This window comes from Neomonachus schauinslandi, chromosome 5, assembly GCF_002201575.2.
Source record: "Neomonachus schauinslandi chromosome 5, ASM220157v2, whole genome shotgun sequence".
Lineage (NCBI taxonomy): Eukaryota > Metazoa > Chordata > Mammalia > Carnivora > Phocidae > Neomonachus > Neomonachus schauinslandi.
Genome location: NC_058407.1, coordinates 159,276,073 through 159,290,241, shown reverse-complemented (window position 1 = coordinate 159,290,241; position 14,169 = coordinate 159,276,073). Strand labels below are relative to the sequence as shown.

At 53.2% G+C, this 14,169-nt stretch overlaps 1 protein-coding gene across 1 annotated transcript; it reads right to left on the bottom strand.

Moving 5' to 3' along the window:
* Positions 1–4,971, bottom strand: TLCD3B (TLC domain containing 3B). Its single transcript, XM_021700568.2, is given in 6 exon segments — positions 1–288; positions 489–584; positions 1,030–1,264; positions 3,892–3,975; positions 4,846–4,949; positions 4,951–4,971. Coding segments are annotated over 6 exon segments (828 nt in total).
* Between the last annotated feature and the right edge of the window lie 9,198 nt (positions 4,972–14,169).

Genomic DNA, 14,169 nt, shown 5'->3' with positions numbered 1-14,169 from the left:
TCAGTCCTGGGTCTGACAAGGAGAGGGCGGCGTGGAGCCCCGGGGCCGGAAGAGGCGGCAGGCCCCGCGGCAGATGAGGAAGAACCAGTAGAGCTGGGGGGCCAGGAGCAGCGCGGCGCCCAGGTTGACGTGGGCCGGGATGGCGAGGGGCACGGCGAGCAGCGGCAGGCCGGCGTGGCGCCCGTAGGCCCAGTACAGGTAGGGGAAGAGCAGCACCCGGCAGCAGAGGAAGCTGATCAGCATCAGGGCCCCGTTCACCTTGTGCAGCAGAGTGTGCTGTCGCTTGTACTGCGGTGGGTGGGCGGGGCGGTCAGAGGGCAGGGGGCGGGGCGCAGAGCAGGGTGGGGGCGGGCAACTCCGACCCCCCTCCCCTCCGCGGTCCCCTGCGCCCCGCCTCCCCTGACCCGGGCCCGGCCCGCTAAAGAATCCCTAAAGGTCCCTGAAAGTGCCCTGCCTTCAGGCTCGCACAGCCTCCGGCCCCCTCTCACCTGGATGAGGATCTTGCCAAGGCAGACGAAGGGGGTGCTGACCTCAGCCATCAGCAAGCAGCCTAGGAAGAAATCGCCCTTGCCCTGACGCCACACCTGCGGAGGACAGGGAGAACTAGCCTGGCCTCTCCCTGGACTCCCTCCCTCTCTTCTCTGCGGCCACTGTTGGAGAGGCTCAGCTCGGAAGGTCTGAACACCTCTAGTGTACAGCGGCCAAGCTGCGAGCATGACGTCACCGTATCCCTCCAACCATCCCGCGCGGGAGCCTCTATACCTTATGTTACAGCCGAGGAAACTGAGGCTCAGAGATCTGCAACCACAGCTCCCAGGCACCACGGCTGGGCATATCCAGCCCGGGGCCAGGCTGAGCCCAGACCCTCTCGCTGTTTGGGGCTGGCCTGCTGCCCAGAAAACCCTCTGCGGGAACTCTCCATCCTGGGCCTGCCCTGCCCCTGGGGGACCCGGCCACAGGGCTCCCCGGGCTCCTGCGGCGCTGGCGTGAGCAGGACAGGAGGCCCTGGCTTTCGGCACCCCGACTCACCACCGACAGTGGGAAGCAGACGAGCACCATGACGGCGTGGTGGAGCACCATGAGGAACTCCTTGTGCAGGTAGCCGCGCGCCACGGCCCAGATGCTGCCCGGGGCTCTGGCCCCCCCTTCGTCCCCTCCGTGCCCCTTGACCTGGTGTTTGTGCCAGTGACAGAGGAACATGGCGTAGATGTCATAGATGAAGTAGGGCACTGCAAATTGCGTGTAGGCAGAGGAAAGCCAGTGTCTGTTGGGCAGAGAGAGAAGGGGGCATCAGAGAGGAAAGGAGATGGACCGAGCAGTGACCAGGTGCCGGGGTCAGCACTGGACGTGCCACCGGAGCAAGTGATATTCACAACAACCCTGAGACGGAAGTGGACTCTCGAGGTCCGTGATGGAACCCAGGGGTAGAGGGCAAGAAACTGGCCCAAGGTGGGACGGTCACAACGCTGGTAGGTAAGGGTGCTGGGAATCAAATCCAGACTGTCTGACCTCAGAACCCACCCATTTTTCATATTCATTCATTCATTCATTCATTCATATTCTCTCTCTCTCTGCAATATGGGGAGAGGTGAGGTAGGGAAAAGACACCAAAGGACAGCCACAGACCACAGGGCAGTGACAGAGAAAGCAAGCTCAGGCAAGATCTGAGAGACAGCTGAGGTTAGGACAATAACAGCAGAAGAGGCAAGAGCAGTGGAGAGCGTTCGTATTGCTGACATCCACTGACACGCAGGCACTGTTCTAATATCCAAAATCGTTTACATGCATAAACTTATTCACTCCCTGGAGAAACCCTATACAAAGTGGGGATGGTTACCACCCCCACTTTACAGATGAGGAAACTGAGAGACTAGGTGACTTGGCCAAGGAATAACCAACCATGGGAAGTCTGGCTCCCCTGTCCCTAGAAGATTCGAGACAGGTGTCACAGACAAGCCTCACTGGGGACTTGGTGGTGCCGTTAGTGCTGCTTGTTCTGCCTGAACACGGCCCAACCTCTTGTTGTTGTTGTTGTTTTTCAGGTACAGCCAAGCATTGAGGAGAAAACGCTGAGCAAAAGGAGTCAAGAACAGAGAAAGTTCCTTGTACTTTGAGAGTAAACAAAAATGAAAAGCACATGAATATGCAACATTGCATTTTTCTTCTTGACTCAGCACGTTGAGCACTTTCTCTTAAATGCTGTAGCCCCGTGGCAGGTCTGAGGTGGGAGTGCGAGGTCAGGGAACTGGCCCAGCTAGGTGGAGGGATGAAAGCAAAGTCAGCCGGAGTAATGAAGAAAAGGAGCTGAGACCCTATATGAGGAGCTGCCCAAGGAAGAAGAGGAATGAGGGCCTGGGGCAGGGAGCGGGGAGGCCAGCGAAGGATCGGGTGAGATGGAGACAGAATGCAAACCCTAGGAAGACTGCCTACAAGGGGACAGGCAGCCCACTCCAGCAGGGATGATTTGGGGCAAAGAGAACCCGAGACCCATGCTGGAGCTTGGAGAAAGGGAGAGAGGAGAGGGAGCAGCAACCCAGGTTAGACAAGCAAGGAGAGCCCTGGTGGAAAGGAGTCCGACTGGCCCAAGTGGAGTTGGAGCAGGAGTGGCTGGGAGAGCCAGCCCCAGGAGACATGTGGCTTGTGGGGGCACTAGTCCTGGTTTAACTTGAAGAGTTAAAACTGTCCGCACACTCTCAGCAGTTAGGTGCTCAGGAGTAGGAACAGCTGTTGTCCCTGGATTAACCCTGATATTCCCCCACCCACCTGAGGATTACAGGGGAAGGGATAAGAACAGACCTGGGGGTGGGCGTGGGGATGGGGGGGAGGAAATGTAAGAGTGGAAAGGTGACCTCTGTGTGAAAAGATGAGAGCAAGAGATGCCTGGGAATCCAGGCTCATCTTAGACCCAGGGGTAGAGCAGAAGGGCAGAGGGGAAGAGGAAGCCAAGTTACCAAATGGGATCTGAAGAAAGAGTTAAGCACCCACTGTACAAGAGCCAGAACTGCTTTAGGCATTTGACTCCGGCAGCTCAATGCCTCCTCAGGGTAACCCTTCCAGGAAGGGATGTACCCCACTCCACAGATAGGGGAACTCATCTGTAGAGAAAGAGGGGCGCCGCCAGGCCAGGGTCCTCCAGACAATGTTCCTGCGGCCCAACAGTCTCCAGAGAAGGGGGTCAGAGCCGGAAGTTAAGCACGGGGCGTCTTCAGCACCCTGCCGGGCCATTCGGCAGCAGCCCGCGGGTCACCTGGAGCTGGCCCGTCAGCACCACGGACAGGGCCCCTCTCCTGCCTCCTCCGGCCCCACATCGCAGGCCTGGGCTTTTTTGGCAAGCACCAGGCACTGCGGCAGCTGCCAGTGCCAACTTCTGGCCTCTTCACCCTTCCCCTCCCCCACCCGCACCCCCCCACGGCCCAACCGTTAGTGGCCTTGTGTCTGTCATCTCTCTCCTGTCTCCCTCTTGCGCACAGAGCTGGGACTGGACACCTGCACTCGGGGAGGAGCAGAGGGGTGAGCCTGGCATGAGGAGGGAGGCACCCCAATTGGGTGCTGGTTAGAAAGGGGGTCTGAGGGATGTAAGGGAGGGAGGAAGTGGGGAGGAAAGGGCACACAGGACCTACTATGATATGAGAGGCCAGGAAGCCTAGGAGCCACTCTGACAATCCTTTTTGATCCCCACTCCTTTTCCCCCTGGCTCTGACCTTAAAGGACAGGACACGGATAAATTTATTCCTGGGTGTTGAGTTGCAGCTAATGCAGTTAACTTGCTCAGTCCCAAGTGAAGGGTTTGGGGACCACTGAAGGAGTCCCCTGGAAGACCTGGGGTCCTCGGGAGTCATGCACGCACACGGGCTGCGGGAACTTGGGCCAAGGTGGTCTCGTGGCACTTACTGGTCATCAATGATGTGCTTGCAGGAGGTGGAGACGATGTAGCCAGCAGTGGAGGCCATGACGGCTTGGACAGAGGACACTAGCCTAGGGAGAAAGAGGGACCAGAGGTAGAGGAAGGAGACACAGCCCTCAGTTTCTCCTCTTTACTGTCCAGTTACTATGCCTCAGGCCACTCTCTGCCCATCTCTGCCTGAGGCTGGCTTCCCCGGGGCTCGCCCCCCACCCCAGGCTCCAGGACTTCCCGCTGCTACTTCTCAGTGCACCCCACTCCTCCCTGCCAGCTTCCTTCCCTTGGTCAGTCGTGGACACTGAGTGGCCTCAGGAGGACACAAGGGAGGTCATCTTGAGGTGAGACAATGCTGATAACAAGGTCTCTTCCCTGGGAGGGGCAGCACAGGGACAGCACTGGATGGCAAGGGGGTGCCCCCGGCCTGTTCTCACAGCGCTCAGCCACCCAGTCACCAGGCCACTCCTCGGTGACCCTGAATTCCCCTGGCCACTTTCCCGCTCACTCTTTGACTGTCCCCATGCTTCCCTCCCCAACTCTGGCCCTCATTCTAGCTTGTACAGAGTTCTACCGTTCACTCCTCTGTCCCTTGTACCCCCAAACATGTGCCCTGACTAATACACAGCTCTCTGCCCCTTGCCCCTAGTATCTTATAGGAATGTTTTAGTCACATGCTGGTCCTGTTTTGGAGGGTGGAAGGGTGAATGGGGGAGAGGAAAGAAAAGCAGTCTGGATACTAGTAGACCAGATGGCTGGGTCTGGACGAGGTCTCCTGGGACAGTGAGTAAGGCAGTGAGGGGGGCAGGCAGCTTGGAGGTAAAGCCCCCCAACCACTTCAGGAACCACCAATCCCTAATGGGCCAAGGGTCCAGGGAAGGACTGGGGTCCCTTCCACCCCCATAATGCCTGAGAAGGGGAGAGGGGCCGGGGGAAAGGATGCAGTTTACCTGGCTGAGACAATGACCGCGTCAGCCTCCTCCCAGCGCAGCTGGGGCAGTCGCTGGAGCGTGTTCTTGGAGAGGAGAAAGAGTCCGGGGAACACCACCCCCCCCAGCCACCATTGGGGTCAGCATGGTGGCTCAGGCCTTGGGCAGGGAGGCTGGCGGCCGCAAGGGGACAGGGAGGCCGAGCTGAAGGGAGTTAGAGGTGGAGAAGGGACACCAAGCCAGGGAGGGAGAGAGAAAAAGAAAAAGGGGCACAAAGGGGACAGGGCGGGGACGGGATGGGGCAGGCGAGTCAGACCAGAGGAAGGGAGAAAGGGAGTTAGATGAGACTGGGGAAATGGGGAGAGACTGGGTAGAGGGAGGATCCGGGAAAAGGAGCGGGAGGAAGCTGGCCAGAGGGCTGGAAGCGAGACAGGAGGAGAGGACTTGATAAGAGGACAGAGAGGGAAAGGGTACCGGAGGAGGAGGATGCGGGTGGGGGAGGGGAGGGAGAGGAGAGGCAGGTGGGGAGGGGGGGCTTACGTGGAGAGGCTGGGAGGACCCGAGAAGGCGGGGTGGGACTGTGGTGCCAGCCCTGAGAGGGAGGGGGAGAGGGAGGGAGGGCGGAGGGAGGGAGGGAGACAAGAGGAGCGGCCCGGCAAGTGGTCAGCGGTCAGCTCGGCTCTCCCGCCTCTCGCTGCCGCCACGGTCCCCACCGCCCGGCCTGGAGGCTGCGCGGGGCATTATAGAGAGTTCCTGCCCAGCCCCCTGCCCCCTCGGTGGAGAGGGGGAGGGGGAGGGGGAGTCACCAGCTTGGGGAGGGCGGGGGAGGGGTGGGGAATGATGGCACCGACCAGACACCAAGAAACCGGACCTGCAGCAGCGTCTCCCCATGCAGCTCTGAGCCACAGCAGCGGCTGCGACAGAGATGGGGGGAGCAGAGAAAGAGGGAGGGGGAGGCCCTTAAAGAGACAGCAGCTGCGGCACAGGGGGCTGCTGGGGACATGGGCCAAGGGAGTGTGGGGCTCTCCTCTTGGGGAGGAAGGTGGCCCTGGGCTCCCTGGCCAGCTGGGAGGGGGCTCTGAGCCCCCAGATGGGGGCTTGACCCCGTTTCCCACCAACACATTGCAAATGCCTGCCATTTCTTCCTCTGCCAGTGCCTCCCAACGCTTGCCCCTCAGTGGCCTGCTGGGGTCCCAGTTTAGGGGCGCCACTCCAGCAGAGAGAAAAAGGATTCCTTTGGGGAGGGAATGAGACAAAGTTGTGCATCTTGCTGTCTCTGAAGGATGAGTTTAAGGACTGGATGAGAATAAAAACAACTCAACACAGCCTCCTGCAGGCTCAGAGACCCTCCCCGCCGCCCCGTATCCTTCACTCCAATGGGAAGGGGGAAAACTATAAGGTGTAGGTGAGGTGCCTTTAGATCGAGTCTTCACTGCAAGGCTGTCCGGTGATCTTGTCTACCAACTGTAATAGCACGGAGGTAAAGGCACTTGTTGCGTTCTTACGGGGCAAGGAATGGTCCTGAAGCCTTCGGTGGCCCTCCCCAAGGTCACATAGTTAGAAGAGGCAGGAGACCTCCCATGCTGGGTATCAGAGTGGCTGCCGGGTTTGAAGAGGGTGAGGAAACCCCTGACTCTCTGAAAACCCACCAGGAAGGGGAGGATGCTCCCGCCCTGTCCCTCAGGCTACCTGGCCTCTCCTGGCCTCCCCTAAGCACTGGTCACTTTCTTTTTCTTCAGGTCTATTATCTTCTTGGCTCCCCTTCCCCGAGGGCTTCACAGAACAACAGTGGGAAAGGTCCTTCCCCAGTGGGAAAGGACCCCAGGGATTAGCTGGTTCAAACCCCTCATTCACCTGCGAAGAAACTGAAGCACAGTGACTTGGCCAGGGTCACACTGCATGTCCAAGGCCCAGCTGGAACCCCGCCGACCTCTGAGCTGCTGCTCACCCTTTCGTGCTGCCTTCCTGAAATTTGGCCTTCCTGTTCTGAACCCCACTGTCCTCTGGGCTTCTGCATGACGTGGGGCCTGTACCCAAACCGTACTTTGGTTTCCAGGCCTACCCTAAGGTACACCTCAATAAGCAACCCCACAATTTGTCTTTGCCTGTCCAAAGACCATTCCATTTCCTCCCCAAAAGAGAGGCAAAGGGCTGGATTTGCAATTTTGTGCTGCCCTCTAGTGGCACACGGAGGGAACAGACTGAGAGGTCTCCGGCCTTTGGCAGAAGGAGTTAGGGACAATTTAAGGACAATAGTGCACCTAGCTTCTTGACCTCAAGGCTAACCCTAACCCTAAGGGGGAAAAGGACCCAACTTCTTGAGTGTTTACTACGTGCTGGGCATGAGGCAAGGTGGTTTATGTTCATTCTTATTTAATCTTCCCAGATGGTCAATATTTGTTTTCTAGACAAGAAATGGGTTCAGAGATTTAAGGGAAAAAAAAAAAAGACAGAAAACTTGCCCAAGATAACACAGCTGTGAGAACTGGCAAAACTGGATAGCTCCAAAGCCAAAGAGCGAAGCTGAGTTTGGGGGGAGGATGGGCGATGGTAGAGCACCGTAATGTGACTACTCGATTCAGGACTACAAACCCGGTCAAGTCGTGGCTTCTCTCTGGACGACATGAATTACAGCAGGCAGACACACTGTTCTGTCTTCCAGGAATTCACCTAGACACCCAAGTAAATTCTGCCTTCTGCCTGCTCCCTCTCCTACCTAAGTTTCCATGATAGCTCACACGTGTATTAAGCTGTGTCAAACAGGTCATAAATTGGCAGCGGAAGGGCCCAATCCGGCCCGCAAACATGCTTTCTTCAGCCAGTATGGTGTTGCCAGGATAGTATTTTCTTAAATTCTAACTTACTTGTCAGTGTTTGCAAATTAGGAGATTTCACATCAAAGCTCAACTTCTTTTAAGAAAGAATCAGAAGGTCAGACAACATGGAGCCCACGTTCTAGCTCCATAATGCTTGGCTGGGGCCAAGCAGCTGTTACCCCATTTGATGGGCTGAATGTTGAGTCCTCCAGCTCACCACTCATCCTCCACAGAGCCTACAGCCCTGTTCCTTGCAGGAGTCGGCCACCCCTATTTCACAGACATGAATTTACCTGATCCTCACATGAGGTCTCCATGAAGACCGGAAGGTGGGTGTTCTTAGTAAACCCATTTACAAGTGGTGGGGGGTGCTCTGAAGTTCAGAGAGGTTAAATGACTTGCAAAAGATCCCATAGCCAGTTTCTTTTGACTCTTAATTTCCCCCTGGCTTGTGCGTGCATGTGTGTGCGCGTGCACACACACACACACACACACACACTGCTTCCGCTCTCACCACTAACTCTTCCTGAAAGCAGGAGCTCATTCTCCACCAGGCCTGGCCCAGAAAGGATGCCCTCACCCTGTCTTCTTACTTGGACGCCACCAAAACAGCCTCTGCTCTCTCCATCCGCAGGTTGGAGTGGTTCTGCAGGCCCCAGCAGAGGACAGTGAAGCTCAGTGGGAAGAAAATGCAGCCCAGTACAAAGAGTAGGGTCATGCCTGTCTGGGGTAGAGAAGGTGAGAAAAGGTGAGCATGAGAATGCACAGTGTCCCTCAGACCCAGAGATTCCCTTCACCCTGATAACCCAATGGCCCATGGGATCCACCCACCTGTAAGCCATCAAGCATTGTTCTTCCCTAATCTCTTTGGGATTTTTTAAAAACAGATTTTATTTATTTGAGAGGGAAAGAGAGAGAGCATGAGCAGGGGGAGGGGGAGCAGAGGGAGAGGAAGAAGCAGACTCCCTGCTGAGCAGGAAGCCCAAGGTGGGGCTCAATCCCAGGACCCCAGGACTGGGAGATCGTGACCTCAACCCAAGGCAGATGCTTCACTGACTGAGCCATCCATGCGGCCCTCTTTGGGATCTTTATTGCACCTTAAATATCCCTCATCCAGGACAGTTGAACACCTTTTTTTTTTTTTTTTTAAATCAACCCATTCCAACAATTTCATTCATTTTCCCTGTAATCCCTGGAGCTGGTCTACACCTCCCAATCCATCTCACACTTTAAAATTTCTTCTCTTCATCCTTCAACCCTAAGGATGTGCCTGCTCCTTCTTATTAACTCCACCCCATCCCATCCTCTGCCCGCCTACACCTCTCCCTTCTCCTAGGTTCTCACCTCTGAGGGGCAAGGTGGAGGCTACAGAGGGAGGCTGGTGATTCTCATCAGCACCCAGAACTCGGAAAAAGGAAAGAGGGTGTTCAAATTGTAAAGATATTTGAAATTTAAAAATACTTTCTTAAAAAGAAAAAGAAAAACCAAGGCATTATCCCATTAACAAAGAAAAAAAAAAACCAAGAAACAACAGAACCCCTGAAAACATACATTTTTACATATATGTTATTTTTGTCTGGGAAAGACTCTCCTCCCATCCACTCCAGGGAGGGGAGGGGTGCAGAAGGCCCAGTGGGGGTGCAGGGAGTTGGGGCCCGCCATCCTGCATCTCTTAGGCAGCTTTGAGGGGACCTTCTTTTAGGACACAAGGAAGGTGTCAAACTGCAAGGGCACGAGGCAGAGGCAGCTCGGCTGGGGCAGTTGAAGAGGGCAGGAACAACGCGCTCCCATTGGTGGATGGGTGGACGGTTTAGAACATGCTCTCCTCCCATTGGCCCACCTCTTGACACATGTGCCCTATCGTGTGCTTCCTGGCAGAGGGACCTCCCCTAGCGGGGGTGGGCTGGGCTGGGCCTTCTAACGCAGAACTGACCAATTAGAATTCGTCAATGGCTCGATGGACAGCTTCGTTTTGGGCAGAGTTGAAAAGGGAGCAAGGAAAAGGAACGAGGGGGAAAATGAGAACACCCTAAGGAGTCGTGGCTTTAAAAGACAGTACAGTATAGGATAATGGTTAAGATGACAGTTTCTAGGGTGGGACCATCTGGGCTTCAAAATCAGACTGCGGATAATAAAAGAAACTGACTGTATGTCTCCATTTGGATGAAGTTCAAAACAGGCAGAATATCTCCGGTGAAAAATCAGAATAGCACTCAACTTGCGGGGGGAGGTGTTGACTGAGGGGAGACCCCAGCGAGCCTTCTGGTGTTGGGAATGCCCTTATTCTGATCACGAGTGTACACATAGGTAGGCGTGCCCTTAAAATGTGTGCACTTTATTTAAATTAAGCTGGAATTAATTTTTAAAATGCTAAACAAATTTAGGCTCTTCCGTTCCCTGAGCGATGGTGGGCCAATCCCTGTGGACCTCAATTCTTCATCTGTGAAGCTGGTTTAATAATAATTCCGGGTCATTAAATGCTACCTCTAGAGCATTTACTATGGGCCAGACACTGATCCTAGTGCTTAAAAATATCAACTCATTTCCTCATTAACAGAGGAACAGCTTTGTGGGTTATTATTGTGTCTATTTTACAGAGATGGGAAAACAGAGGCACAGAGAGGTTTGGTACCTTGTCCAAGATGACACAGGAAGTGAACGAGGTAGGAATTTTAAAATCCTATTTTCTGACTACATTGGAAGGCAGCTATGCTCACCACTATACCACCAATGCTTCTGACTGCATTGGTCTTTATAATGTTAAGCAGATATAGAAAACTCAGAAACTCATTTTCCTAAAGGAACTGCAAGGTTAAAAAACAACAACACATTATTTTGATACAATTTAAACATCAGTCACAATTTCAGAGCTTATCTCTGTGACGGTTCTTGCTTCTTTAGCTACTCCATTTTCCCCCTCTAGATAGGACTCTGAACATCAAGTTAAAGGTTAAACCAAGAGCAAGATAAGATTGCTTTTTTTAAAGATTTTATTTATTATTTGAGAGAGAGAGAGAGAGCATGATCAGGGGGGAGGGGCAGAGGGAGAGGGAGAAGTTGACTCCCCACTGAGCAGGGAGCCCGACCCCAGGACCCTGGGATCATGACCTGAGCCAAAGGTAGACGCTTAACTGACTGAGCCACCCAGGTGCCCCACAAGATAAGATTTTTTTTTAAAGAAGATGGTTCAAATTTTAGAAACAAAGTTAATAGACAGTTTTTATTCCAATATTCTCTTCAACTTTTCTTGTCTACATTTTTTAAAGATTTTATTTATTTATTTGAGAGAGAGAGAGCACGAGCAGTGGGGAGGGGCAGAGGGAGAGAGAGAAGCAGACTCCCCGCTGAGCAGGGAGCCCAATGCGGGGCTCGATCCCAGGACACTGAGATCATGACCCGAGCTGAAGACAGACACTTAACCGACTGAGCCACCCGGGCGCCACAAGGTAAGATTGTTAAAGATGAAGCCTTTAGTTGCCTTATTAGTGGCCATTCTCCCCACCAGCTTCTCACCATCCGATCAGGACGCCTTGCACTGGCTGCATAACCCACTGTAGGTAACAACTCAAGTTGGAAAAATTTGGTTTACAGCACTATTTCTCCACCTTTTTTTCCCATTATTCTCCCCTAAGCAGCCTTTTTTAGACATTTTGTTTCCTAATCACCACTCATCATGAAATTTTGATAACACAGATATACTCTATATCTGTGCTTAATATACTAAAAAGAGATTTTTTGGTTTGGTTTGGTTTGGGTTTTTTTTTTTTGCCACCAAGAACCTGTTTCTGACCCCTTGGGGGCGATATTACCCTGTCAAAATCCATTAGAGCCATCACTCCGGCTCAGGTTCTGAGCCACCGTCACACACACCATCTCAGCATCCAATGAAACACTATTAGTCCCATTCCACAGATGCATGCAGAGAGACCTTACATTAATTATCGAGGATTGAAAGGGCTGGTAAATGGATCGGGAATCCAGAGTCCTACAGAGATCCTAGCTCAGCCACTTAATTATCTTTTTCAAAACCGTGCTTTCTCACATGGAACATGGTGGGATTGGTCCAAAGAGGTTTTCTTTAGGGTTTTGTTTGTCTGTTTGTTTTTGCCTTATTTGACCTAACAATAGCAAACATCTGTACAGCACATACTAGCTTTCAGGCACCAATCTGTGCCCTCTACATATACTAGCTAATGTGGTGGTCACAATAACCTAAGGAGGACATACCATTATTACTTTCCGTTTACAGGGGAGGGAATCGAAGCACAGAGGAGGGAATCGAGGCACAGAGAAGTTGTGTGATTTTCTCAAGGTCACACAGGCAGTTAAGTGGGCATAGCTAGGATTTGAACCTAGTAGTCTGATTGGCAGAGTACCCACTCTTAACCATGCACTTTATTTTTTTATTTTTAAAGATTCTATTTATTTATTTGACAGAGACATAGCGAGAGAGGGAACACAAGCAGGGGAGTGGGAGAGAGAGAAGCAGGCTTCCTGCCAAGCAGGGAGCCCGATGCGGGGCTCCACGCGGGGCTCAATCCCAGGGCCCTGGAATCATGACCTGAGCCGAAGGCAGACACTTAACGACTGAGCCACCCAGGCGCCCCTTAACCAAGCACTTTAAAAGGAAACTCTTCATCACTACTGAAAATAGAAAGCCAGTATCAATTGCTGTAAATAGAAGGTAACCAAGAAATAAATACAATGAAAAAAAGTGTTCTAACCTTCAAGCTAGATACTTTCACCTGCTCCGCATTCTGAGCTGGAGGCCTGCACTCCCTTTGTTAAAGACAAGACGTGGCAAGATAAGCACGGGTAGAGAGGTGTTAAAGGGCTTCTGGCAGCAAAATGAGACATGCTCCTGTAATAATCAGAAGTGTTGAAGAGGAATTGGAAAGAGAATAGCTTTTGTGCGTGGGCGCCCACTTCCTTGCAGATGGGTGTAGCATGTTAAATAAACCCAAGACCAGACGCGTTCCACACACTGTGATCCCTCATCAGGGCGTTCTAGGGGTGCCCTGAACTCCTCAGAGGAGGAGGGGAGACTGCACCAGTTCTGGGGGGGGCGCGGGGGGGTGCAGCCCTTGGGACCACGCCCCCAGAGAGGTGTTAGGCGTGGGTGACGCTCCCCAGGTGCCCGTCCAGGCTCCAGGGACTCGGGCCGCTTCCCCGCCCCAGCCTGGCTCCCCAGGGCAGTCTCTCACCCCCACGCGGTCCTCACACACCTGTCACACAATTCACCCGGGGCCTGGAGTTTACGGTTTCCTGCTACTCCAGGCTCCTGAGTCCAAATGCTGTCCTGCGCATCCTCTCTGCCTGGGTGCTGCGCAGCCTCGGCCCTGGGAGGCGTGCAGGTGTCTTAAGCACCGGAGGCTGTGAATAAGTAAACAATAAGCAGCCAGAAGTGGCCTGTTTCCCACATGATACCCAGGGAAGGGTCCAATTCCCCCCACCCGTGCTCTGGGGAGTCCCGCCCAGCAGGCCAGAGCATCTATTATTTAGTGCTTTTATTGTACCTGTCCCAGGCTAGGCACTGTTTAAGCAAGCCCAGTCCCACCCTTTATCTGTGCAGTAGAAAAAGCTGAGGGAGAGGATAGATGAGTGGAGTGAGAAAAGGAAGAGTTTGTCCAGGCCCTTTTTTTCTGCCATAGATTGGCTGTGTGACCTTGGTCAAGTGTCAGAACCTCTCTGAGCCTCGGTTGTACACCCACAAAGTTCCGTTGCCTGAGCTCAAATCCTAGCTCTGTCACTCACTAGCCAGGAGAACTTGGGCAAGTGCTTTATCGCTTCATAAAATGAGGATAGGGACTGGAGCAGTACCTCTCCCTCGGGCTGCTAGGATGAGTGACTGACATGTGTTCCGATGTGGCCCCTTGTAAATTCTCACTGTGATATGCATTCCGAGTTGTTCGGGTTCTATTTTTTCATGAGCCCTTGTTCTATGCTGGGGACTGTACATAACCTTTCCTCCCATCATCACGAGCCCTCTTGCATCTTAGGTGATCCCTACTTTCCGGAGGAGCGACTCAGGCTCCATGAGGTCAGCTGACTTGCCCAGGGTCACACAGATACGCGGTGGCACAACTGGAATCCATTGCCTGACCCAAAATTCTTTTCAACCAGCTCAGGATTCTTTTCTATCTGTAAAGTGGAAATAATGGCGGGGCCTGGTGGCTCCGTCAGTTAAGCGTCTGCCTTTGGCTCTGTTCATGACCCCAGGGTTCTGGGATCCAGCCCCGTGTTAGACTCCCTGCTCAGCAGGGAGTCTGCTTCTCCCATTCCCTCTGCCCCTCCCCCCCTCGCTTTCTCTCAAATAAATAAGTAAAATAGAAAAAATAAAAATTAAAATAAGATGGAAATAACTGTTCACGCCACTCAGGTCTACTGTTAGGATTAAATAAAATAGAGTCTGGGAAGAGGGTTTGATTGACGTTTGCTCTAGCTCTGGTCATCTCCACTTCTTTTTTTTTTTTTTTTTAAGATTTTTTATTTATTTATTTGAGACAGAGAGAATGAGAGACAGAGAGCA